This window comes from Telmatherina bonti (assembly GCF_933228915.1).
Source record: "Telmatherina bonti genome assembly, chromosome: 9".
In the NCBI taxonomy this organism is placed as follows: Eukaryota; Metazoa; Chordata; class Actinopteri; order Atheriniformes; family Telmatherinidae; genus Telmatherina; species Telmatherina bonti.
In genome coordinates, this window is record NC_136627.1 from 40,701,832 (window position 1) to 40,727,271 (window position 25,440).

General features: G+C 55.7%; 1 protein-coding gene across 1 annotated transcript in view; it reads left to right on the forward strand.

Annotated features, from left to right (window-relative positions):
* Positions 1 to 24,921, forward strand: part of mmp23bb (matrix metallopeptidase 23bb) — a 329,614-nt gene extending 304,693 nt beyond the window's left edge. The window contains exons 4-8 of the mRNA XM_079246531.1: positions 22,290 to 22,457; positions 22,843 to 23,007; positions 23,111 to 23,221; positions 23,313 to 23,439; positions 24,601 to 24,921. Of these exons, the coding sequence (XP_079102657.1) occupies positions 22,290 to 22,457; positions 22,843 to 23,007; positions 23,111 to 23,221; positions 23,313 to 23,439; positions 24,601 to 24,793 (764 nt within the window). The 3' untranslated portion in view covers positions 24,794 to 24,921. The remainder of the gene's footprint in view (positions 1 to 22,289; positions 22,458 to 22,842; positions 23,008 to 23,110; positions 23,222 to 23,312; positions 23,440 to 24,600) is intronic.
* The last annotated feature ends 519 nt before the right edge of the window (positions 24,922 to 25,440 follow it).

Consider the following 25,440-nt stretch of genomic DNA (forward strand, 5'->3'; position numbering starts at 1 on the left):
CACCACGACTGTTCCAAACCCCGACAGTTCCACCAACACTGTTCCAAACCCCGATAGTTCCACCACGACTGTTCCAAACCCCGACAGTTCCACCACGACTGTTCCAAACCCTGACAGTTCCACCCCCATGGTTCCAAACCCCGACAGTTCCACCCCCACGGTTCTAAACGGCGACAGTTCCACCACGACTGTTCCAAACCCCGACAGTTCCACCACCACGGTTCTAAACGGCGACAGTTCCACCACGACTGTTCCAAACCCAGACAGTTCCACCACGACTGTTCCAAACCCTGACAGTTCCACCCCCATGGTTCCAAACCCGGACAGTTCCACCACGACTGTTCCAAACCGCGACAGTTCCACCACCACGGTTCCAAACGGCGACAGTTGCACCACCACGGTTCCGAACGGCGACAGTTGCACCACCACGGTTCCAAACGGCGACAGTTCCCTCACCACGGTTCCAAACGGCGACAGTTGCACCACCACGGTTCCAAACGGCGACAATTCCACCACTACGGTTCCAAACGGCGACAGTTCCACCACCACGGTTCCAAACGGCGACAGTTCCACCCCCATGGTTCCAAATGGCGACAGTTCCACCACGACTGTTCCAAACACCGACAGTTCCACCACCACGGTTCCAAACCCCGACAGTTCCACCCCCATGGTTCCAAATGGCGACAGTTCCCCCACGACTGTTTCAAACCCCGACAGTTCCACCCCCACGGTTCCAAACCCCGACAGTTCCACCACCACGGTTCAAAACGGCGACAGTTCCACCACCACGGTTCCAAACCCCGACAGTTCCACCCCCATGGTTCCAAGTGGCGACAGTTCCCCCACGACAGTTCCAAACCCCGACAGTTCCACCCCCACGGTTCCAAACACCGACAGTTCCACCCCCACGGTTCCAAAGCCCGACAGTTCCACCACCACGGTTCCAAACCCCGACAGTTCCACCCCCATGGTTCCAAATGGCGACAGTTCCCCCACGACTGTTCCAAACCCCGACAATTCCACCACGACGGTTCCAAACCCCGACAGTTCCACCCCCACGGTTCCAAAGCCCTGACAGTTCCACCACCACGGTTCCAAACCCCGACAGTTCCACCACCACGGTTCCAAACCCCGACAGTTCCACCACCACGGTTCCAAACCCCGACAGTTCCACCACGACTGTTCCAAACCCCAACAGTTCCACCACGGTTTCAAACCCCGACAGTTCCACCACCACGGTTCCAAACCCAGACAGTTCCACCACGACTGTTCCAAACCCCAACAGTTCCACCACCACGGTTCCAAACCCCGACAGTTCCACCACCACGGTTCCAAACCCCGACAGTTCCACCACGACTGTTCCAAACCCCAACAGTTCCACCACGGTTTCAAACCCCGACAGTTCCACCACCACGGTTCCAAACCCAGACAGTTCCACCACGACTTTTCCAAACTCCGACAGTTCCACCACGACTGTTCCAAACCCAGACAGTTCCACCAACACTGTTCCAAACCCCGACAGTTCCACCACGACTGTTCCAAACCCTGACAGTTCCACCACGGTTCCAAACCCCGACAGTTCCACCACGACTGTTCCAAACCCCGACAGTTCCACCCCCACGGTTCCAAACCCCGACAGTTCCACCACCACGGTTCCAAACCCCGACAGTTCCACCACCACGGTTCTAAATTGCGACTGTTCCACCCCCACGGTTCCAAACCCCGACAGTTCAACCAACACTGTTCCAAACCCCGATAGTTCCACCACGACTGTTCCAAACCCAGACAGTTCCACCACGACTGTTCCAAACCCTGACAGTTCCACCCCCATGGTTCCAAACCCGGACAGTTCCACCACGACTGTTCCAAACCGCGACAGTTCCACCACCACGGTTCCAAACGGCGACAGTTGCACCACCACGGTTCCGAACGGCGACAGTTGCACCACCACGGTTCCAAACGGCGACAGTTCCATCACCACGGTTCCAAACGGCGACAGTTGCACCACCACGGTTCCAAACGCCGACAATTCCACCACTACGGTTCCAAACGGCGACAGTTCCACCACCACGGTTCCAAACGGCGACAGTTCCACCACCACGGTTCCAAACCCCGACAGTTCCACCCCCATGGTTCCAAATGGCGACAGTTCCACCACGACTGTTCCAAACACCGACAGTTCCACCACCACGTTTCCAAACCCCGACAGTTCCACCCCCATGGTTCCAAATGGCGACAGTTCCCCCACGACTGTTCCAAACCCCGACAGTTCCACCCCCACGGTTCCAAACCCCGACAGTTCCACCACCACGGTTCCAAACCCCGACAGTTCCACCCCCACGGTTCCAAACGTCGACAGCTCCACCACGACTGTTCCAAACCCCGACAGTTCCACCACCACGGTTCCAAACGGCGACAGTTCCACCCCCACGGTTCCAAACGGCGACAGTTCCACCACCACGGTTCAAAACGGCGACAGTTCCACCACCACGGTTCCAAACCCCGACAGTTCCACCCCCATGGTTCCAAGTGGCGACAGTTCCCCCACGACAGTTCCAAACCCCGACAGTTCCACCCCCACGGTTCCAAACACCGACAGTTCCACCCCCACGGTTCCAAAGCCCGACAGTTCCACCACCACGGTTCCAAACCCCGACAGTTCCACCCCCATGGTTCCAAATGGCGACAGTTCCCCCACGACTGTTCCAAACCCCGACAATTCCACCACGACGGTTCCAAACCCCGACAGTTCCACCCCCACGGTTCCAAAGCCCTGACAGTTCCACCACCACGGTTCCAAACCCCGACAGTTCCACCACCACGGTTCCAAACCCCGACAGTTCCACCACCACGGTTCCAAACCCCGACAGTTCCACCACGACTGTTCCAAACCCCAACAGTTCCACCACGGTTCCAAACCCCGACAGTTCCACCACCACGGTTCCAAACCCAGACAGTTCCACCACGACTTTTCCAAACCCAGACAGTTCCACCCCCACGGTTCCAAACCCCGACAGTTCCACCACGACTGTTCCAAACCCCGACAGTTCCACCAACACTGTTCCAAACCCCGATAGTTCCACCACGACTGTTCCAAACCCCGACAGTTCCACCACGACTGTTCCAAACCCTGACAGTTCCACCCCCATGGTTCCAAACCCCGACAGTTCCACCCCCACGGTTCTAAACGGCGACAGTTCCACCACGACTGTTCCAAACCCCGACAGTTCCACCACCACGGTTCTAAACGGCGACAGTTCCACCACGACTGTTCCAAACCCAGACAGTTCCACCACGACTGTTCCAAACCCTGACAGTTCCACCCCCATGGTTCCAAACCCGGACAGTTCCACCACGACTGTTCCAAACCGCGACAGTTCCACCACCACGGTTCCAAACGGCGACAGTTGCACCACCACGGTTCCGAACGGCGACAGTTGCACCACCACGGTTCCAAACGGCGACAGTTCCACCACCACGGTTCCAAACCCCGACAGTTCCACCACCACGGTTCCAAACCCCGACAGTTCCACCACGACTGTTCCAAACCCCAACAGTTCCACCCCCACGGTTTCAAACCCCGACAGTTCCACCACCACGGTTCCAAACCCCGACAGTTCCACCACGACTGTTCCAAACCCCAACAGTTCCACCCCCACGGTTCCAAACCCAGACAGTTCCACCACGACTTTTCCAAACTCCGACAGTTCCACTACGACTGTTCCAAACCCAGACAGTTCCACCAACACTGTTCCAAACCCCGACAGTTCCACCACGACTGTTCCAAACCCTGACAGTTCCACCACGGTTCCAAACCCCGACAGTTCCACCACGACTGTTCCAAACCCCGACAGTTCCACCAACACTGTTCCAAACCCCGATAGTTCCACCACGACTGTTCCAAACCCTGACAGTTCCACCCCCATGGTTCCAAACCCCGACAGTTCCACCCCCACGGTTCTAAACGGCGACAGTTCCACCACGACTGTTCCAAACCCCGACAGTTCCACCACCACGGTTCTAAACGGCGACAGTTCCACCACGACTGTTCCAAACCCCGACAGTTCCACCCCCATGGTTCCAAACCCCGACAGTTCCCCCACGGCTGTTCCAAACCTCGACAGTTCCACCCCCACGGTTCCAAACCCCGACAGTTCCACCCCCACGTTTCCAAAGCCCGACAGTTCCACCACCACGGTTCCAAACCCCGACAGTTCCACCGCGACTGTTCCAAACCCCGACAGTTCCACCAACACTGTTCCAAACCCCGACAGTTCCACCACGACTTTTCCAAACCCCGACAGTTCCACCCCCACGGTTCCAAACCCCGACAGTTCCACCACCACGGTTCCAAACCCCGACAGTTCCACCACCACGGTTCTAAATTGCGACTGTTCCACCCCCACGGTTCCAAACCCCGACAGTTCAACCAACACTGTTCCAAACCCCGATAGTTCCACCACGACTGTTCCAAACCCAGACAGTTCCACCACGACTGTTCCAAACCCTGACAGTTCCACCCCCATGGTTCCAAACCCGGACAGTTCCACCACGACTGTTCCAAACCGCGACAGTTCCACCACCACGGTTCCAAACGGCGACAGTTGCACCACCACGGTTCCGAACGGCGACAGTTGCACCACCACGGTTCCAAACGGCGACAGTTCCATCACCACGGTTCCAAACGGCGACAGTTGCACCACCACGGTTCCAAACGCCGACAATTCCACCACTACGGTTCCAAACGGCGACAGTTCCACCACCACGGTTCCAAACGGCGACAGTTCCACCACCACGGTTCCAAACCCCGACAGTTCCACCCCCATGGTTCCAAATGGCGACAGTTCCACCACGACTGTTCCAAACACCGACAGTTCCACCACCACGGTTCCAAACCCCGACAGTTCCACCCCCATGGTTCCAAATGGCGACAGTTCCCCCACGACTGTTCCAAACCCCGACAGTTCCACCCCCACGGTTCCAAACCCCGACAGTTCCACCACCACGGTTCCAAACCCCGACAGTTCCACCCCCACGGTTCCAAACGTCGACAGCTCCACCACGACTGTTCCAAACCCCGACAGTTCCACCACCACGGTTCCAAACGGCGACAGTTCCACCCCCACGGTTCCAAACGGCGACAGTTCCACCACCACGGTTCAAAACGGCGACAGTTCCACCACCACGGTTCCAAACCCCGACAGTTCCACCCCCATGGTTCCAAGTGGCGACAGTTCCCCCACGACAGTTCCAAACCCCGACAGTTCCACCCCCACGGTTCCAAACACCGACAGTTCCACCCCCACGGTTCCAAAGCCCGACAGTTCCACCACCACGGTTCCAAACCCCGACAGTTCCACCCCCATGGTTCCAAATGGCGACAGTTCCCCCACGACTGTTCCAAACCCCGACAATTCCACCACGACGGTTCCAAACCCCGACAGTTCCACCCCCACGGTTCCAAAGCCCTGACAGTTCCACCACCACGGTTCCAAACCCCGACAGTTCCACCACCACGGTTCCAAACCCCGACAGTTCCACCACCACGGTTCCAAACCCCGACAGTTCCACCACGACTGTTCCAAACCCCAACAGTTCCACCACGGTTCCAAACCCCGACAGTTCCACCACCACGGTTCCAAACCCAGACAGTTCCACCACGACTTTTCCAAACCCAGACAGTTCCACCCCCACGGTTCCAAACCCCGACAGTTCCACCACGACTGTTCCAAACCCCGACAGTTCCACCAACACTGTTCCAAACCCCGATAGTTCCACCACGACTGTTCCAAACCCCGACAGTTCCACCACGACTGTTCCAAACCCTGACAGTTCCACCCCCATGGTTCCAAACCCCGACAGTTCCACCCCCACGGTTCTAAACGGCGACAGTTCCACCACGACTGTTCCAAACCCCGACAGTTCCACCACCACGGTTCTAAACGGCGACAGTTCCACCACGACTGTTCCAAACCCAGACAGTTCCACCACGACTGTTCCAAACCCTGACAGTTCCACCCCCATGGTTCCAAACCCGGACAGTTCCACCACGACTGTTCCAAACCGCGACAGTTCCACCACCACGGTTCCAAACGGCGACAGTTGCACCACCACGGTTCCGAACGGCGACAGTTGCACCACCACGGTTCCAAACGGCGACAGTTCCATCACCACGGTTCCAAACGGCGACAGTTGCACCACCACGGTTCCAAACGGCGACAATTCCACCACTACGGTTCCAAACGGCGACAGTTCCACCACCACGGTTCCAAACGGCGACAGTTCCACCCCCATGGTTCCAAATGGCGACAGTTCCACCACGACTGTTCCAAACACCGACAGTTCCACCACCACGGTTCCAAACCCCGACAGTTCCACCCCCATGGTTCCAAATGGCGACAGTTCCCCCACGACTGTTTCAAACCCCGACAGTTCCACCCCCACGGTTCCAAACCCCGACAGTTCCACCACCACGGTTCAAAACGGCGACAGTTCCACCACCACGGTTCCAAACCCCGACAGTTCCACCCCCATGGTTCCAAGTGGCGACAGTTCCCCCACGACAGTTCCAAACCCCGACAGTTCCACCCCCACGGTTCCAAACACCGACAGTTCCACCCCCACGGTTCCAAAGCCCGACAGTTCCACCACCACGGTTCCAAACCCCGACAGTTCCACCCCCATGGTTCCAAATGGCGACAGTTCCCCCACGACTGTTCCAAACCCCGACAATTCCACCACGACGGTTCCAAACCCCGACAGTTCCACCCCCACGGTTCCAAAGCCCTGACAGTTCCACCACCACGGTTCCAAACCCCGACAGTTCCACCACCACGGTTCCAAACCCCGACAGTTCCACCACCACGGTTCCAAACCCCGACAGTTCCACCACGACTGTTCCAAACCCCAACAGTTCCACCACGGTTTCAAACCCCGACAGTTCCACCACCACGGTTCCAAACCCAGACAGTTCCACCACGACTGTTCCAAACCCCAACAGTTCCACCACCACGGTTCCAAACCCCGACAGTTCCACCACCACGGTTCCAAACCCCGACAGTTCCACCACGACTGTTCCAAACCCCAACAGTTCCACCACGGTTTCAAACCCCGACAGTTCCACCACCACGGTTCCAAACCCAGACAGTTCCACCACGACTTTTCCAAACTCCGACAGTTCCACCACGACTGTTCCAAACCCAGACAGTTCCACCAACACTGTTCCAAACCCCGACAGTTCCACCACGACTGTTCCAAACCCTGACAGTTCCACCACGGTTCCAAACCCCGACAGTTCCACCACGACTGTTCCAAACCCCGACAGTTCCACCAACACTGTTCCAAACCCCGATAGTTCCACCACGACTGTTCCAAACCCCAACAGTTCCACCACCACGGTTCCAAACCCCGACAGTTCCACCACCACGGTTCCAAACCCCGACAGTTCCACCACGACTGTTCCAAACCCCAACAGTTCCACCCCCACGGTTTCAAACCCCGACAGTTCCACCACCACGGTTCCAAACCCAGACAGTTCCACCACGACTTTTCCAAACTCCGACAGTTCCACCACGACTGTTCCAAACCCAGACAATTCCACCAACACTGTTCCAAACCCCGACAGTTCCACCACGACTGTTCCAAACCCTGACAGTTCCACCACGGTTCCAAACCCCGACAGTTCCACCACGACTGTTCCAAACCCCGACAGTTCCACAAACACTGTTCCAAACCCCGATAGTTCCAGCACGACTGTTCCAAACCCTGACAGTTCCACCCCCATGGTTCCAAACCCCGACAGTTCCACCCCCACGGTTCTAAACGGCGACAGTTCCACCACGACTGTTCCAAACCCCGACAGTTCCACCACCACGGTTCTAAACGGCGACAGTTCCACCACGACTGTTCCAAACCCCGACAGTTCCACCCCCATGGTTCCAAACCCCGACAGTTCCCCCACGGCTGTTCCAAACCTCGACAGTTCCACCCCCACGGTTCCAAACCCCGACAGTTCCACCCCCACGGTTCCAAACGGCGACAGTTGCACCACCACGGTTCCAAACGGCGACAATTCCACCACTACGGTTCCAAACGGCGACAGTTCCACCACCACGGTTCCAAACCCCGACAGTTCCACCCCCATGGTTCCAAGTGGCGACAGTTCCCCCACGACAGTTCCAAACCCCGACAGTTCCACCCCCACGGTTCCAAACACCGACAGTTCCACCCCCACGGTTCCAAAGCCCGACAGTTCCACCACCACGGTTCCAAACCCCGACAGTTCCACCCCCATGGTTCCAAATGGCGACAGTTCCCCCACGACTGTTCCAAACCCCGACAATTCCACCACGACGGTTCCAAACCCCGACAGTTCCACCCCCACGGTTCCAAAGCCCGACAGTTCCACCACCACGGTTCCAAACCCCGACAGTTCCACCCCCATGGTTCCAAATGGCGACAGTTCCCCCACGACTGTTCCAAACCCCGACAATTCCACCACGACGGTTCCAAACCCCGACAGTTCCACCCCCACGGTTCCAAAGCCCTGACAGTTCCACCACCACGGTTCCAAACCCCGACAGTTCCACCACCACGGTTCCAAACCCCGACAGTTCCACCACCACGGTTCCAAACCCCGACAGTTCCACCACGACTGTTCCAAACCCCAACAGTTCCACCCCCACGGTTCCAAACCCCGACAGTTCCACCACCACGGTTCCAAACCCCGACAGTTCCACCACGACTGTTCCAAACCCCAACAGTTCCACCACGGTTTCAAACCCCGACAGTTCCACCACCACGGTTCCAAACCCAGACAGTTCCACCACGACTTTTCCAAACTCCGACAGTTCCACCACGACTGTTCCAAACCCAGACAGTTCCACCAACACTGTTCCAAACCCCGACAGTTCCACCACGACTGTTCCAAACCCTGACAGTTCCACCACGGTTCCAAACCCCGACAGTTCCACCACGACTGTTCCAAACCCCGACAGTTCCACCAACACTGTTCCAAACCCCGATAGTTCCACCACGACTGTTCCAAACCCCAACAGTTCCACCACCACGGTTCCAAACCCCGACAGTTCCACCACCACGGTTCCAAACCCCGACAGTTCCACCACGACTGTTCCAAACCCCAACAGTTCCACCCCCACGGTTTCAAACCCCGACAGTTCCACCACCACGGTTCCAAACCCAGACAGTTCCACCACGACTTTTCCAAACTCCGACAGTTCCACCACGACTGTTCCAAACCCAGACAATTCCACCAACACTGTTCCAAACCCCGACAGTTCCACCACGACTGTTCCAAACCCTGACAGTTCCACCACGGTTCCAAACCCCGACAGTTCCACCACGACTGTTCCAAACCCCGACAGTTCCACAAACACTGTTCCAAACCCCGATAGTTCCAGCACGACTGTTCCAAACCCTGACAGTTCCACCCCCATGGTTCCAAACCCCGACAGTTCCACCCCCACGGTTCTAAACGGCGACAGTTCCACCACGACTGTTCCAAACCCCGACAGTTCCACCACCACGGTTCTAAACGGCGACAGTTCCACCACGACTGTTCCAAACCCCGACAGTTCCACCCCCATGGTTCCAAACCCCGACAGTTCCCCCACGGCTGTTCCAAACCTCGACAGTTCCACCCCCACGGTTCCAAACCCCGACAGTTCCACCCCCACGGTTCCAAACGGCGACAGTTGCACCACCACGGTTCCAAACGGCGACAATTCCACCACTACGGTTCCAAACGGCGACAGTTCCACCACCACGGTTCCAAACCCCGACAGTTCCACCCCCATGGTTCCAAGTGGCGACAGTTCCCCCACGACAGTTCCAAACCCCGACAGTTCCACCCCCACGGTTCCAAACACCGACAGTTCCACCCCCACGGTTCCAAAGCCCGACAGTTCCACCACCACGGTTCCAAACCCCGACAGTTCCACCCCCATGGTTCCAAATGGCGACAGTTCCCCCACGACTGTTCCAAACCCCGACAATTCCACCACGACGGTTCCAAACCCCGACAGTTCCACCCCCACGGTTCCAAAGCCCGACAGTTCCACCACCACGGTTCCAAACCCCGACAGTTCCACCCCCATGGTTCCAAATGGCGACAGTTCCCCCACGACTGTTCCAAACCCCGACAATTCCACCACGACGGTTCCAAACCCCGACAGTTCCACCCCCACGGTTCCAAAGCCCTGACAGTTCCACCACCACGGTTCCAAACCCCGACAGTTCCACCACCACGGTTCCAAACCCCGACAGTTCCACCACCACGGTTCCAAACCCCGACAGTTCCACCACGACTGTTCCAAACCCCAACAGTTCCACCCCCACGGTTCCAAACCCCGACAGTTCCACCACCACGGTTCCAAACCCAGACAGTTCCACCAACACTGTTCCAAACCCCGATAGTTCCACCACGACTGTTCCAAACCCCGACAGTTCCACCACGACTGTTCCAAACCCTGACAGTTCCACCACCACGGTTCCAAACCCCGACAGTTCCACCACGACTGTTCCAAACCCCAACAGTTCCACCACGGTTTCAAACCCCGACAGTTCCACCACCACGGTTCCAAACCCCGACAGTTCCACCCCCATGGTTCCAAATGGCGACAGTTCCCCCACGACTGTTCCAAACCCCGACAATTCCACCACGACGGTTCCAAACCCCGACAGTTCCACCCCCACGGTTCCAAAGCCCTGACAGTTCCACCACCACGGTTCCAAACCCCGACAGTTCCACCACCACGGTTCCAAACCCCGACAGTTCCACCACCACGGTTCCAAACCCCGACAGTTCCACCACGACTGTTCCAAACCCCAACAGTTCCACCACGGTTCCAAACCCCGACAGTTCCACCACCACGGTTCCAAACCCAGACAGTTCCACCACGACTTTTCCAAACCCAGACAGTTCCACCCCCACGGTTCCAAACCCCGACAGTTCCACCACGACTGTTCCAAACCCCGACAGTTCCACCAACACTGTTCCAAACCCCGATAGTTCCACCACGACTGTTCCAAACCCCGACAGTTCCACCACGACTGTTCCAAACCCTGACAGTTCCACCACCACGGTTCCAAACCCCGACAGTTCCACCACGACTGTTCCAAACCCCAACAGTTCCACCACGGTTTCAAACCCCGACAGTTCCACCACCACGGTTCCAAACCCAGACAGTTCCACCACGACTGTTCCAAACCCCAACAGTTCCACCACCACGGTTCCAAACCCCGACAGTTCCACCACCACGGTTCCAAGCCCCGACAGTTCCACCACGACTGTTCCAAACCCCAACAGTTCCACCACGGTTTCAAACCCCGACAGTTCCACCACCACGGTTCCAAACCCAGACAGTTCCACCACGACTTTTCCAAACTCCGACAGTTCCACTACGACTGTTCCAAACCCAGACAGTTCCACCAACACTGTTCCAAACCCCGACAGTTCCACCACGACTGTTCCAAACCCTGACAGTTCCACCACGGTTCCAAACCCCGACAGTTCCACCACGACTGTTCCAAACCCCGACAGTTCCACCAACACTGTTCCAAACCCCGATAGTTCCACCACGACTGTTCCAAACCCCAACAGTTCCACCACCACGGTTCCAAACCCCGACAGTTCCACCACCACGGTTCCAAACCCCGACAGTTCCACCACGACTGTTCCAAACCCCAACAGTTCCACCCCCACGGTTTCAAACCCCGACAGTTCCACCACCACGGTTCCAAACCCCAACAGTTCCACCACCACGGTTCCAAACCCCGACAGTTCCACCACGACTGTTCCAAACCCCAACAGTTCCACCACCACGGTTCCAAACCCCGACAGTTCCACCACGACTGTTCCAAACCCCGACAGTTCCACCACGGTTTCAAACCCCGACAGTTCCACCACCACGGTTCCAAACCCCAACAGTTCCACCACCACGGTTCCAAACCCCGACAGTTCCACCACGACTGTTCCAAACCCCAACAGTTCCACCACGGTTTCAAACCCCGACAGTTCCACCACCACGGTTCCAAACCCAGACAGTTCCACCACGACTGTTCCAAACCCCAACAGTTCCACCACCACGGTTCCAAACCCCGACAGTTCCACCACCACGGTTCCAAACCCCGACAGTTCCACCACGACTGTTCCAAACCCCAACAGTTCCACCACGGTTTCAAACCCCGACAGTTCCACCACCACGGTTCCAAACCCAGACAGTTCCACCACGACTTTTCCAAACTCCGACAGTTCCACTACGACTGTTCCAAACCCAGACAGTTCCACCAACACTGTTCCAAACCCCGACAGTTCCACCACGACTGTTCCAAACCCTGACAGTTCCACCACGGTTCCAAACCCCGACAGTTCCACCACGACTGTTCCAAACCCCGACAGTTCCACCAACACTGTTCCAAACCCCGATAGTTCCACCACGACTGTTCCAAACCCCAACAGTTCCACCACCACGGTTCCAAACCCCGACAGTTCCACCACCACGGTTCCAAACCCCGACAGTTCCACCACGACTGTTCCAAACCCCAACAGTTCCACCCCCACGGTTTCAAACCCCGACAGTTCCACCACCACGGTTCCAAACCCAGACAGTTCCACCACGACTTTTCCAAACTCCGACAGTTCCACCACGACTGTTCCAAACCCAGACAGTTCCACCAACACTGTTCCAAACCCAGACAGTTCCACCACGACTGTTCCAAACCCCAACAGTTCCACCACCACGGTTCCAAACCCCGACAGTTCCACCACCACGGTTCCAAACCCCGACAGTTCCACCACGACTGTTCCAAACCCCAACAGTTCCACCACGGTTTCAAACCCCGACAGTTCCACCACCACGGTTCCAAACCCAGACAGTTCCACCACGACTTTTCCAAACTCCGACAGTTCCACTACGACTGTTCCAAACCCAGACAGTTCCACCAACACTGTTCCAAACCCCGACAGTTCCACCACGACTGTTCCAAACCCTGACAGTTCCACCACGGTTCCAAACCCCGACAGTTCCACCACGACTGTTCCAAACCCCGACAGTTCCACCAACACTGTTCCAAACCCCGATAGTTCCACCACGACTGTTCCAAACCCCAACAGTTCCACCACCACGGTTCCAAACCCCGACAGTTCCACCACCACGGTTCCAAACCCCGACAGTTCCACCACGACTGTTCCAAACCCCAACAGTTCCACCCCCACGGTTTCAAACCCCGACAGTTCCACCACCACGGTTCCAAACCCCAACAGTTCCACCACCACGGTTCCAAACCCCGACAGTTCCACCACCACGGTTCCAAACCCCGACAGTTCCACCACGACTGTTCCAAACCCCAACAGTTCCACCCCCACGGTTTCAAACCCCGACAGTTCCACCACCACGGTTCCAAACCCCAACAGTTCCACCACCACGGTTCCAAACCCCGACAGTTCCACCACGACTGTTCCAAACCCCAACAGTTCCACCACCACGGTTCCAAACCCCGACAGTTCCACCACGACTGTTCCAAACCCCGACAGTTCCACCACGGTTTCAAACCCCGACAGTTCCACCACCACGGTTCCAAACCCCAACAGTTCCACCACCACGGTTCCAAACCCCGACAGTTCCACCACGACTGTTCCAAACCCCAACAGTTCCACCACGGTTTCAAACCCCGACAGTTCCACCACCACGGTTCCAAACCCAGACAGTTCCACCACGACTGTTCCAAACCCCAACAGTTCCACCACCACGGTTCCAAACCCCGACAGTTCCACCACCACGGTTCCAAACCCCGACAGTTCCACCACGACTGTTCCAAACCCCAACAGTTCCACCACGGTTTCAAACCCCGACAGTTCCACCACCACGGTTCCAAACCCAGACAGTTCCACCACGACTTTTCCAAACTCCGACAGTTCCACTACGACTGTTCCAAACCCAGACAGTTCCACCAACACTGTTCCAAACCCCGACAGTTCCACCACGACTGTTCCAAACCCTGACAGTTCCACCACGGTTCCAAACCCCGACAGTTCCACCACGACTGTTCCAAACCCCGACAGTTCCACCAACACTGTTCCAAACCCCGATAGTTCCACCACGACTGTTCCAAACCCCAACAGTTCCACCACCACGGTTCCAAACCCCGACAGTTCCACCACCACGGTTCCAAACCCCGACAGTTCCACCACGACTGTTCCAAACCCCAACAGTTCCACCCCCACGGTTTCAAACCCCGACAGTTCCACCACCACGGTTCCAAACCCAGACAGTTCCACCACGACTTTTCCAAACTCCGACAGTTCCACCACGACTGTTCCAAACCCAGACAGTTCCACCAACACTGTTCCAAACCCCGACAGTTCCACCACGACTGTTCCAAACCCTGACAGTTCCACCACGGTTCCAAACCCCGACAGTTCCACCACGACTGTTCCAAACCCCGACAGTTCCACCAACACTGTTCCAAACCCCGATAGTTCCACCACGACTGTTCCAAACCCTGACAGTTCCACCCCCATGGTTCCAAACCCCGACAGTTCCACCCCCACGGTTCTAAACGGCGACAGTTCCACCACGACTGTTCCAAACCCCGACAGTTCCACCACCACGGTTCTAAACGGCGACAGTTCCACCACGACTGTTCCAAACCCCGACAGTTCCACCCCCATGGTTCCAAACCCCGACAGTTCCCCCACGGCTGTTCCAAACCTCGACAGTTCCACCCCCACGGTTCCAAACCCCGACAGTTCCACCCCCACGTTTCCAAAGCCCGACAGTTCCACCACCACGGTTCCAAACCCCGACAGTTCCACCGCGACTGTTCCAAACCCCGACAGTTCCACCAACACTGTTCCAAACCCCGACAGTTCCACCACGACTTTTCCAAACCCCGACAGTTCCACCCCCACGGTTCCAAACCCCGACAGTTCCACCACCACGGTTCCAAACCCCGACAGTTCCACCACCACGGTTCTAAATTGCGACTGTTCCACCCCCACGGTTCCAAACCCCGACAGTTCAACCAACACTGTTCCAAACCCCGATAGTTCCACCACGACTGTTCCAAACCCAGACAGTTCCACCACGACTGTTCCAAACCCTGACAGTTCCACCCCCATGGTTCCAAACCCGGACAGTTCCACCACGACTGTTCCAAACCGCGACAGTTCCACCACCACGGTTCCAAACGGCGACAGTTGCACCACCACGGTTCCGAACGGCGACAGTTGCACCACCACGGTTCCAAACGGCGACAGTTCCATCACCACGGTTCCAAACGGCGACAGTTGCACCACCACGGTTCCAAACGGCGACAATTCCACCACTACGGTTCCAAACGGCGACAGTTCCACCACCACGGTTCCAAACGGCGACAGTTCCACCACCACGGTTCCAAACCCCGACAGTTCCACCCCCATGGTTCCAAATGGCGACAGTTCCACCACGACTGTTCCAAACACCGACAGTTCCACCACCACGGTTCCAAACCCCGACAGTTCCACCCCCATGGTTCCAAATGGCGACAGTTCCCCCACGACTGTTCCAAACCCCGACAGTTCCACCCCCACGGTTCCAAACCCCGACAGTTCCACCCCCACGGTTCCAAACGTCGACAGCTCCACCACGACTGTTCCAAACCCCGACAGTTCCACCACCACGGTTCCAAACGGCGACAGTTCCACCCCCACGGTTCCAAACGGCGACAGTTCCACCACCACGGTTCAAAACGGCGACAGTTCCACCACCACGGTTCCAAACCCCGACAGTTCCACCCCCATGGTTCCAAGTGGCGACAGTTCCCCCACGACAGTTCCAAACCCCGACAGTTCCACCCCCACGGTTCCAAACACCGACAGTTCCACCCCCACGGTTCCAAAGCCCGACAGTTCCACCACCACGGTTCCAAACCCCGACAGTTCCACCACGACTGTTCCAAACCCCGACAATTCCACCACGACGGTTCCAAACCCCGACAATTCCACCACGACGGTTCCAAACCCCGACAGTTCCACCCCCACGGTTCCAAAGCCCTGACAGTTCCACCACCACGGTTCCAAACCCCGACAGTTCCACCACCACGGTTCCAAACCCCGACAGTTCCACCACCACGGTTCCAAACCCCGACAGTTCCACCACGACTGTTCCAAACCCCAACAGTTCCACCACGGTTCCAAACCCCGACAGTTCCACCACCACGGTTCCAAACCCAGACAGTTCCACCACGACTTTTCATAACCCAGACAGTTCCACCCCCACGGTTCCAAACCCCGACAGTTCCACCACGACTGTTCCAAACCCCGACAGTTCCACCAACACTGTTCCAAACCCCGATAGTTCCACCACGACTGTTCCAAACCCCGACAGTTCCACCACGACTGTTCCAAACCCTGACAGTTCCACCCCCATGGTTCCAAACCCCGACAGTTCCACCCCCACGGTTCTAAACGGCGACAGTTCCACCACGACTGTTCCAAACCCCGACAGTTCCACCACTACGGTTCTAAACGGCGACAGTTCCACCACGACTGTTCCAAACCCAGACAGTTCCACCACGACTGTTCCAAACCCTGACAGTTCCACCCCCATGGTTCCAAACCCGGACAGTTCCACCACGACTGTTCCAAACCGCGACAGTTCCACCACCACGGTTCCAAACGGCGACAGTTGCACCACCACGGTTCCGAACGGCGACAGTTGCACCACCACGGTTCCAAACGGCGACAGTTCCATCACCACGGTTCCAAACGGCGACAGTTGCACCACCACGGTTCCAAACGGCGACAATTCCACCACTACGGTTCCAAACGGCGACAGTTCCACCACCACGGTTCCAAACGGCGACAGTTCCACCACCACGGTTCCAAACCCCGACAGTTCCACCCCCATGGTTCCAAATGGCGACAGTTCCACCACGACTGTTCCAAACACCGACAGTTCCACCACCACGGTTCCAAACCCCGACAGTTCCACCCCCACGGTTCCAAGCGTCGACAGCTCCACGACGACTGTTCCAAACCCCGACAGTTCCACCACCACGGTTCCAAACGGCGACAGTTCCACCCCCACGGTTCCAAACGGCGACAGTTCCACCACCACGGTTCAAAACGGCGACAGTTCCACCACCACGGTTCCAAACCCCGACAGTTCCACCCCCATGGTTCCAAGTGGCGACAGTTCCCCCACGACAGTTCCAAACCCCGACAGTTCCACCCCCACGGTTCCAAACACCGACAGTTCCACCCCCACGGTTCCAAAGCCCGACAGTTCCACCACCACGGTTCCAAACCCCGACAGTTCCACCCCCATGGTTCCAAATGGCGACAGTTCCCCCACGACTGTTCCAAACCCCGACAATTCCACCACGACGGTTCCAAACCCCGACAGTTCCACCCCCACGGTTCCAAAGCCCTGACAGTTCCACCACCACGGTTCCAAACCCCGACAGTTCCACCACCACGGTTCCAAACCCCGACAGTTCCACCACCACAGTTCCAAACCCCGACAGTTCCACCACGACTGTTCCAAACCCCAACAGTTCCACCACGGTTCCAAACCCCGACAGTTCCACCACCACGGTTCCAAACCCAGACAGTTCCACCACGACTTTTCCAAACCCAGACAGTTCCACCCCCACGGTTCCAAACCCCGACAGTTCCACCACGACTGTTCCCAACCCCGACAGTTCCACCAACACTGTTCCAAACCCCGATAGTTCCACCACGACTGTTCCAAACCCCGACAGTTCCACCACGACTGTTCCAAACCCTGACAGTTCCACCCCCATGGTTCCCAACCCCGACAGTTCCACCAACACTGTTCCAAACCCCGATAGTTCCACCACGACTGTTCCAAACCCCGACAGTTCCACCACGACTGTTCCAAACCCCGACAGTTCCACCACGACTGTTCCAAACCCTGACAGTTCCACCCCCACGGTTCTAAACGGCGACAGTTCCACCACGACTGCTCCAAACCCCGACAGTTCCACCACCACGGTTCTAAACGGCGACAGTTCCACCACGACTGTTCCAAACCCCGACAGTTCCACCCCCATGGTTCCAAACCCCGACAGTTCCCCCACGACTGTTCCAAACCTCGACAGTTCCACCCCCACGGTTCCGAAACCCCGACAGTTCCACCCCCACGGTTCCAAAGCCCGACAGTTCCACCACCACGGTTCCAAACCCTGACAGTTCCACCGCGACTGTTCCAAACCCCGACAGTTCCACCAACACTGTTCCAAACCCCGACAGTTCTACCACGACTTTTCCAAACCCCGACAGTTCCACCACCACGGTTCCAAACCCCGACAGTTCCACCACGACTGTTCTAAACCCCGACAGTTCCACCCCCACGGTTCCAAACCCCGACAGTTCCACCCCCATGGTTCCAAATGGCGACAGTTCCCCCACGACTGTTCCAAACCCCGACAATTCCACCACGATGGTTCCAAACCCCGACAGTTCCACCCCCAATGTTCCAAAGCCCTGACAGTTCCACCACCACGGTTCCAAAGCCCGACAGTTCCACCACCACGGTTCCAAACCCAGACAGTTCCACCACGACTTTTCCAAACCCCGACAGTTCCACCACGACTGTTCCAAACCCAGACAGTTCCACCCCCACGGTTCCAAACCCCGACAGTTCCACCACGACTGTTCCAAACCCCGACAATTCCACCCCCACAGTTCCAAACCCCGACAGTTCCACCACCACGGTTCCAAACCCCGACAGTTCCACCATGACTGTTCCAAACCCCGACAGTTCCACCAACACTGTTCCAAACCCCGACAGTTCCACCACCACGGTTCCAAACTCCGACAGTTCCACCCCGATGGTTCCAAACCCCGACAGTTCCACCACGACTGTTCCAAACCCCGACAGTTCCACCACCACGGTTCCAAACCCCGACAGTTCCACCACCACGGTTCTAAATGGCGACTGTTCCACCCCCACGGTTCCAAACCCCGACAGTTCAACCAACACTGTTCCAAACCCCGATAGTTCCACCACGACTGTTCCAAACCCCGACAGTTCCACCACGACTGTTCCAAACCCCAACAGTTCCACCACCACGGTTCCAAACGGCGACAGTTGCACCACCACGGTTCCGAACGGCGACAGTTGCACCACCACGGTTCCAAACGGCGACAGTTCCATCACCACGGTTCCAAACGGCGACAGTTGCACCACCACGGTTCCAAACGGCGACAATTCCACCACTACGGTTCCAAACGGCGACAGTTCCACCACCACGGTTCCAAACCCCGACAGTTCCACCCCCATGGTTCCAAATGGCGACAGTTCCACCACGACTGTTCCAAACACCGACAGTTCCACCCCCACGGTTCCAAACCCCGACAGTTCCACCATGACTGTTCCAAACCCCGACAGTTCCACCAACACTGTTCCAAACCCCGACAGTTCAACCACCACGGTTCCAAACTCCGACAGTTCCACCCCGATGGTTCCAAACCCCGACAGTTCAACCACGACTGTTCCAAACCCCGACAGTTCCACCACCACGGTTCCAAACCCCGACAGTTCCACCACCACGGTTCTAAATGGCGACTGTTCCACCCCCACGGTTCCAAACCCCGACAGTTCAACCAACACTGTTCCAAACCCCGATAGTTCCATCACGACTGTTCCAAACCCCGACAGTTCCACCACGACTGTTCCAAACCCCGACAGTTCCACCACCACGGTTCCAAACGGCGACAGTTGCACCACCACGGTTCCGAACGGCGACAGTTGCACCACCACGGTTCCAAACGGCGACAGTTCCATCACCACGGTTCCAAACGGCGACAGTTGCACCACCACGGTTCCAAACGGCGACAGTTCCACCACCACGGTTCCAAACGGCGACAGTTCCACCACCACGGTTCCAAACCCCGACAGTTCCACCCCCATGGTTCCAAATGGCGACAGTTCCACCACGACTGTTCCAAACACCGACAGTTCCACCACCACGGTTCCAAACCCCGACAGTTCCACCCCCATGGTTCCAAATGGCGACAGTTCCCCCACGACTGTTCCAAACCCCGACAGTTCCACCCCCACGGTTCCAAACCCCGACAGCTCCACCACGACTGTTCCAAACCCGGACAGTTCCACCACCACGGTTCCAAACCCCGACAGTTCCACCACCACGGTTCCGAACCCCGACAGTTCCACCACCACGGTTCCAAACCCCGACAGTTCCACCACCACGCGTCCAAACCCCGACAGTTCCACCACCACGGTTCCAAATCCCGACAGTTCCACCACCACGGTTCCAAACCCCGACAGTTCCACCACCACGGTTCCAAACCCCGACAGTTCCACCACGACTGTTTCAAACACCGACAGTTCCACCACCACGGTTCCAAACTCCGACAGTTCCACCACCACGGTTCCAAACCCCGACAGTTCCACCACCACGGTTTCAAACCCCGACAGTTTCACCCCCACGGTTCCAAACCCCGACAATTCCACCACCACGGTTCCAAACCCCGACAGTTTCACCCCCACGGTTCCAAACCCCGACAGTTCCACCACCACGGTTCCAAACCCCCACAATTCCACCACCACGGTTCCAAACCCCGACAGTTCCACCACGGTTCCAAACCTCGACAGTTCCACCACCACGGTTCCAAACCCCGACAGTTCCACCACCACGGTTCCAAACCCCGACAGTTCCACCACCACGGGTCCAAACCCCGACAGTTCCACCACCACGGTTCCAAATCCCGACAGTTCCACCACCACGGTTCCAAACGGCGACAGTTCCACCACCACGGTTCCAAACGGCGACAGTTCCACCACGACTGTTTCAAACACCGACTGTTCCACCACCACGGTTCCAAACTCCGACAGTTCCACCACCACGGTTCCAAACCCCGACAGTTCCACCACCACGGTTTCAAACCCCGACAGTTCCACCACCACGGTTTCAAACCCCGACAGTTTCACCCCCACGGTTCCAAACCCCGACAATTCCACCACCACGGTTCCAAACGGCGACAGTTCCACCCCCACGGTTCCAAACCCCGACAGTTCCACCACCACGGTTCCAAACCCCCACAATTCCACCACCACGGTTCCAAACCCCGACAGTTCCACCACGGTTCCAAACCTCGACAGTTCCACCACCACGGTTCCAAACCCCGACAGTTCCACCACCACGGTTCCAAACCCTGACAATTCCACCACCACGGTTCCAAACCCCGACAGTTCCACCACGGTTCCAAACCTCGACAGTTCCACCACCACGGTTCCAAACCTCGACAGTTCCACCACCACGGTTCCAAACCCCGACAGTTCCACCACCACGGTTCCAAACCCCAACAATTCCACCACCACGGTTCCAAACCTCGACAATTCCACCACTACGGTTCCAAACCTCGACAGTTCCACCACCACGGTTCCAAAACCTGACAATTCCACCACCACGGTTCCAAACCCCGACAGTTCCACCACCACGGTTCCAAACCCCGACAGTTCCACCACCACGGTTCCAAACCCCGACAGTTTCACCCCCACGGTTCCAAACAGCCAGACTGACTGGTTTCCACTGCTGCGGTGTTTGCAGACAGTAAATCCTGGAACAGACAGTAATATTACAGCGTTATTGTATCATATAAATTTTGAAGGGAAGCTCAGACAGGTTTTATCTTTGGCACAGTGTAGCAGGACGAGGTGTAGCGATCCCATGCTAGCATGCAGAGAAAATCAGCTATAAAACAGGGGTTAGAACTCTGTGTTTTTCCTTGTCAAATAAACGACACATTATGGGTATTTCATTAACTTCAATATTTATTTTTGATCACTACATATAATCTATAAATGTATTGACTGGTGTGTTTACTGTCTCGTTTCTTTCCACAGTGTAAAACTATGATCAATTTCGTCCCTCTGCTGCTACCAAAAATAAAGCTTTGACAAACTATACTGAATATAGTAATCAATACACATTATTTTTGGCAATACTGAGGGAAAACTTGGAGGAAAATTGATGTATTTGCAATGCCTCTCACCAGAACCAGAATCAAGTGGACTGTCTGCACTCAACTGTTTGGATCTATTGAGGCTACATGAACCCAGTGAACGCTTGTCGGCGAGTTCATAGAGTGCCGTAATTCTCTTACAAAATGGCTCTGGGTCCGACTGTGTCCGTTAGGGAACCATGTTTCCATGACAACAGACCTGTACTGGTTTTATCCTAGGAGACAGTCTAAGTCTCTTCTCTGACTGAAATCCTCTTCTGGAAACGTTTCTTGTTAGGTTTCTACACCTTTAACCACACCGACTGCTGGTGGTCTCCTCTCCATCCCTGCTTCGACGGGCTGAATGGCGAGCTTGCCCACGCCTTCCTGCCGCCGAGAGGAGAAATTCACTTCGACAACCACGAGTTCTGGATTCTTGGCAAATCCAGGTTCAGTTGGAAACAAGGTGCCTACCAAGCAGAGTCTTTGTACATAAAGCAAGTAGAAATTGCAGCCTGGTGTGGTGAAACGTGTGTACATGAACATGTCAGCCGTTGAGTTCAATTCAATTCAGCTTCATTAGTATCGTACCAGTGGGTGGTGAGATCACAGGAGGGGACAGCCTGTTCTCATGTTTACATATTCATATAAAACTTTCTATCAGAGACATGAAGAAGTACAGACCACATCTTTATCAGATGTATTTTTCATATTCAGCTTTAACCCAGAAAGTTTGTAAACCAGAAAACTGTATGTCAGATACTAAAGAGGCCTGGCCTGTTTATGGTCAGAATTATAATGAGAGGGTGAACGTACATGGGACCAAAGTGTCTCTAATTCTGATTCTGCAGGAGTCTGGCTGAATGACCTGGTCCAGGTGGCGGCTCATGAGATTGGCCATGCTCTGGGTCTGTGGCACTCCAGAGACCCTGAAGCTTTGATGCATCCCAACGCCACCTACACTGGACAGAGGAACATCGCCCAGGATGACATCAGGGGCATCCAGAGACTCTATGGTAACCTGGTTTAGACCCAAACAGATGGTCTGCATTGATGCCTGGATCTTAGATTCAGGTTTTGTTGTTGAGCCAAACGTTCTTCCTGTGTGGGTGTCTGCAGGATGTTTGGATAAGAAGCGGGTTTGTGATCCTTGGGCTCGGCTTGGATTCTGTGAGCGGAGGAAAACCTTCATGAGGAAGAACTGTCCTCGCCGATGTGACCTCTGCTTTGGTGAGTTCCGACCCTCATCCTGACCCTTGTCCCATGGACGTTTTCTTCCACATCAGATTAATCTCTGCTCTTGAACTTGTTTCTGCTGCAGAGCCTCCGGAGGTGGTTGCCACGCCAACACCTTCTCCAGTCAACGTCAAGGTCAAAATGGTTCCTCGGGGGAAGGTGGTGGGTTTCCGATGTGGGACCAAGAAGCCCCGTCACCTCCCTAAAGTCAGGTCAGCTATGAGATGGCAGGTATTAAGGCTACGCTCACACTGCAGGGCTCGCTGCTCATATCGGATGTTTTTGTGAAATCCGAGTTTTTTGAAAGTCCGTTCACATTTCCGATCAAATGTGACTTTTATGTGATATCCTGTATGAACCTCGTGCGCACCAGAAGCGTCCTGCATACGTAGAAGACACGGCGACGTGCAGTGAGCGTGAGTGTGACGTCTTTGTGTTTGCAGAAGTAAATATGGACGGCAGCAGAGCATTTGCTATTTTAAACGTTTTGTCCAACCGTAGCTGAATGGGTTCGTTTTAAGGAGACATTGACAGAAGAGGAAAGTAAAAGTTTTGATCTTTGTGGAGCTGTGGCAGCGACAACTGTAGAGAGAAACGTTTGGGTTCAGAGTCGCAGTCAGGGTGTTGGGAGAGTGATGTGAGCGCATTTACCGATAAAGAGTTCATTCACAACGAACGCAGAATAACGACGTTTGTCGCGTGTCAGATTAATGCGACCTGACCGTTCAGACTGAAGTCGCATGGCAAAAGATCGGGTACGTATCGGATTTAGGACCACATATCCAAGCAGCTTGGGTCGCATTAGAAAATATCAGATTTGTGTCGTTCAGACTGTCAAGAAAAGATCAGTTACACGTCGCAAAGGGGCTCAAACACCGGATTTAAGTCACTTCAGCCTGTAGTGTGAACGTAGCCTTATACTCTGATGAAGGGCATGTGACATCACCCTCGCTTCTTCTGCAACTTTGCGAATGTTTCTATCTTTCAGGTTTCTCTCCAGTAAACTTTGTTCAAAACACGAAAGACAGAAACATCCTGAAATAGATCAGCTGACAGGAAGGGGGTCAAAGTTACATTGCATAAACTCTGATTAACCACCTAGATCCTCCATCCAGGCTTAGATGTTTCTGTTAGTGCCAGTTCCAGAGGAAAGAGATGACGTTCCTGCTGGAAACTGAAGCCTTGTTCCTCCAACAGTCCCACTGTCCTCTGCATGGTGGACTAAGTTTAGTCTGAAAACTAGGTTTGTGAGTCCACAAACTCCCGTCCTCTAGGTTTTTCTTCTGCTATGACCTGTTGTGGAGTCCATCAGGCGGACTGAGTCTGATAACTCTGGAAATGTCTGACCCTCATTTTGTCTCCTGTCTCTGCAGCTGGTACAAAGATGGTGAGCAGATACTGTCCACCATCCCCGGCTACATCGTAATGAAGGACAGAGACCTCCGCATTGTTGCCAACGAGTTCAACGAGGGCATCTACACATGCCGGGTCCATCGGCGGGGAAACATTATATCCGCTAACTCCTGGGCCATCCGGCTGAAACCGGAGCCGCCGTCCAACAGCTGATCCTTTTTGCAAGGATTCAAGGTGGACACCCAGAACAGAAAGGTCATTTTTACATCCAAGAACAGGGAGTAGAACAATCTGAACAAGGATCAATAAGTCCATCCTCCGCTTCAAGAACCTGTCCTGGAGCCTGTCCTCACTACTTGTGCCATCCTTCATGAGACACTTTGTCCTCAACGGTGGGATCACTGCTGCTCGTGCATGTGGCTGAGTGGGGTTAGTGGGTGGAGTTAGTGGGTGGGGTTAGTGGGTGGAGTTAGTGGGTGGGGTTAGTGGGTGGAGTTAGTGGGTGGGGTTAGTGGGTGGTGGTCGTGGGTGGGATTAGGGGTGGAGTTAGTGGTGGGGTTAGTGGGTGGTGGTCGTGGGTGGGATTAGGGGTGGAGTTAGTGGTGGGGTTAGTGGGTGGAGTTAGTGGTGGAGTTAGTGGGTGGGGTTAGTGGGTGGTGGTCGTGGGTGGGATTAGTGGGTGGAGTTACAGGCTGATAATGCCCGAAAGTATGATTTGCATAATTTATTTACAGTATTTGTTTCATCAGCAAATGCTGGCCAGGTCTGAGATACCAGACTGAACAACCAAACCCAGACTAGACCAGACCAACTTATTCTGGTTCACATCATGTCTGTTCCATTTAAATAAAACAGTTGAA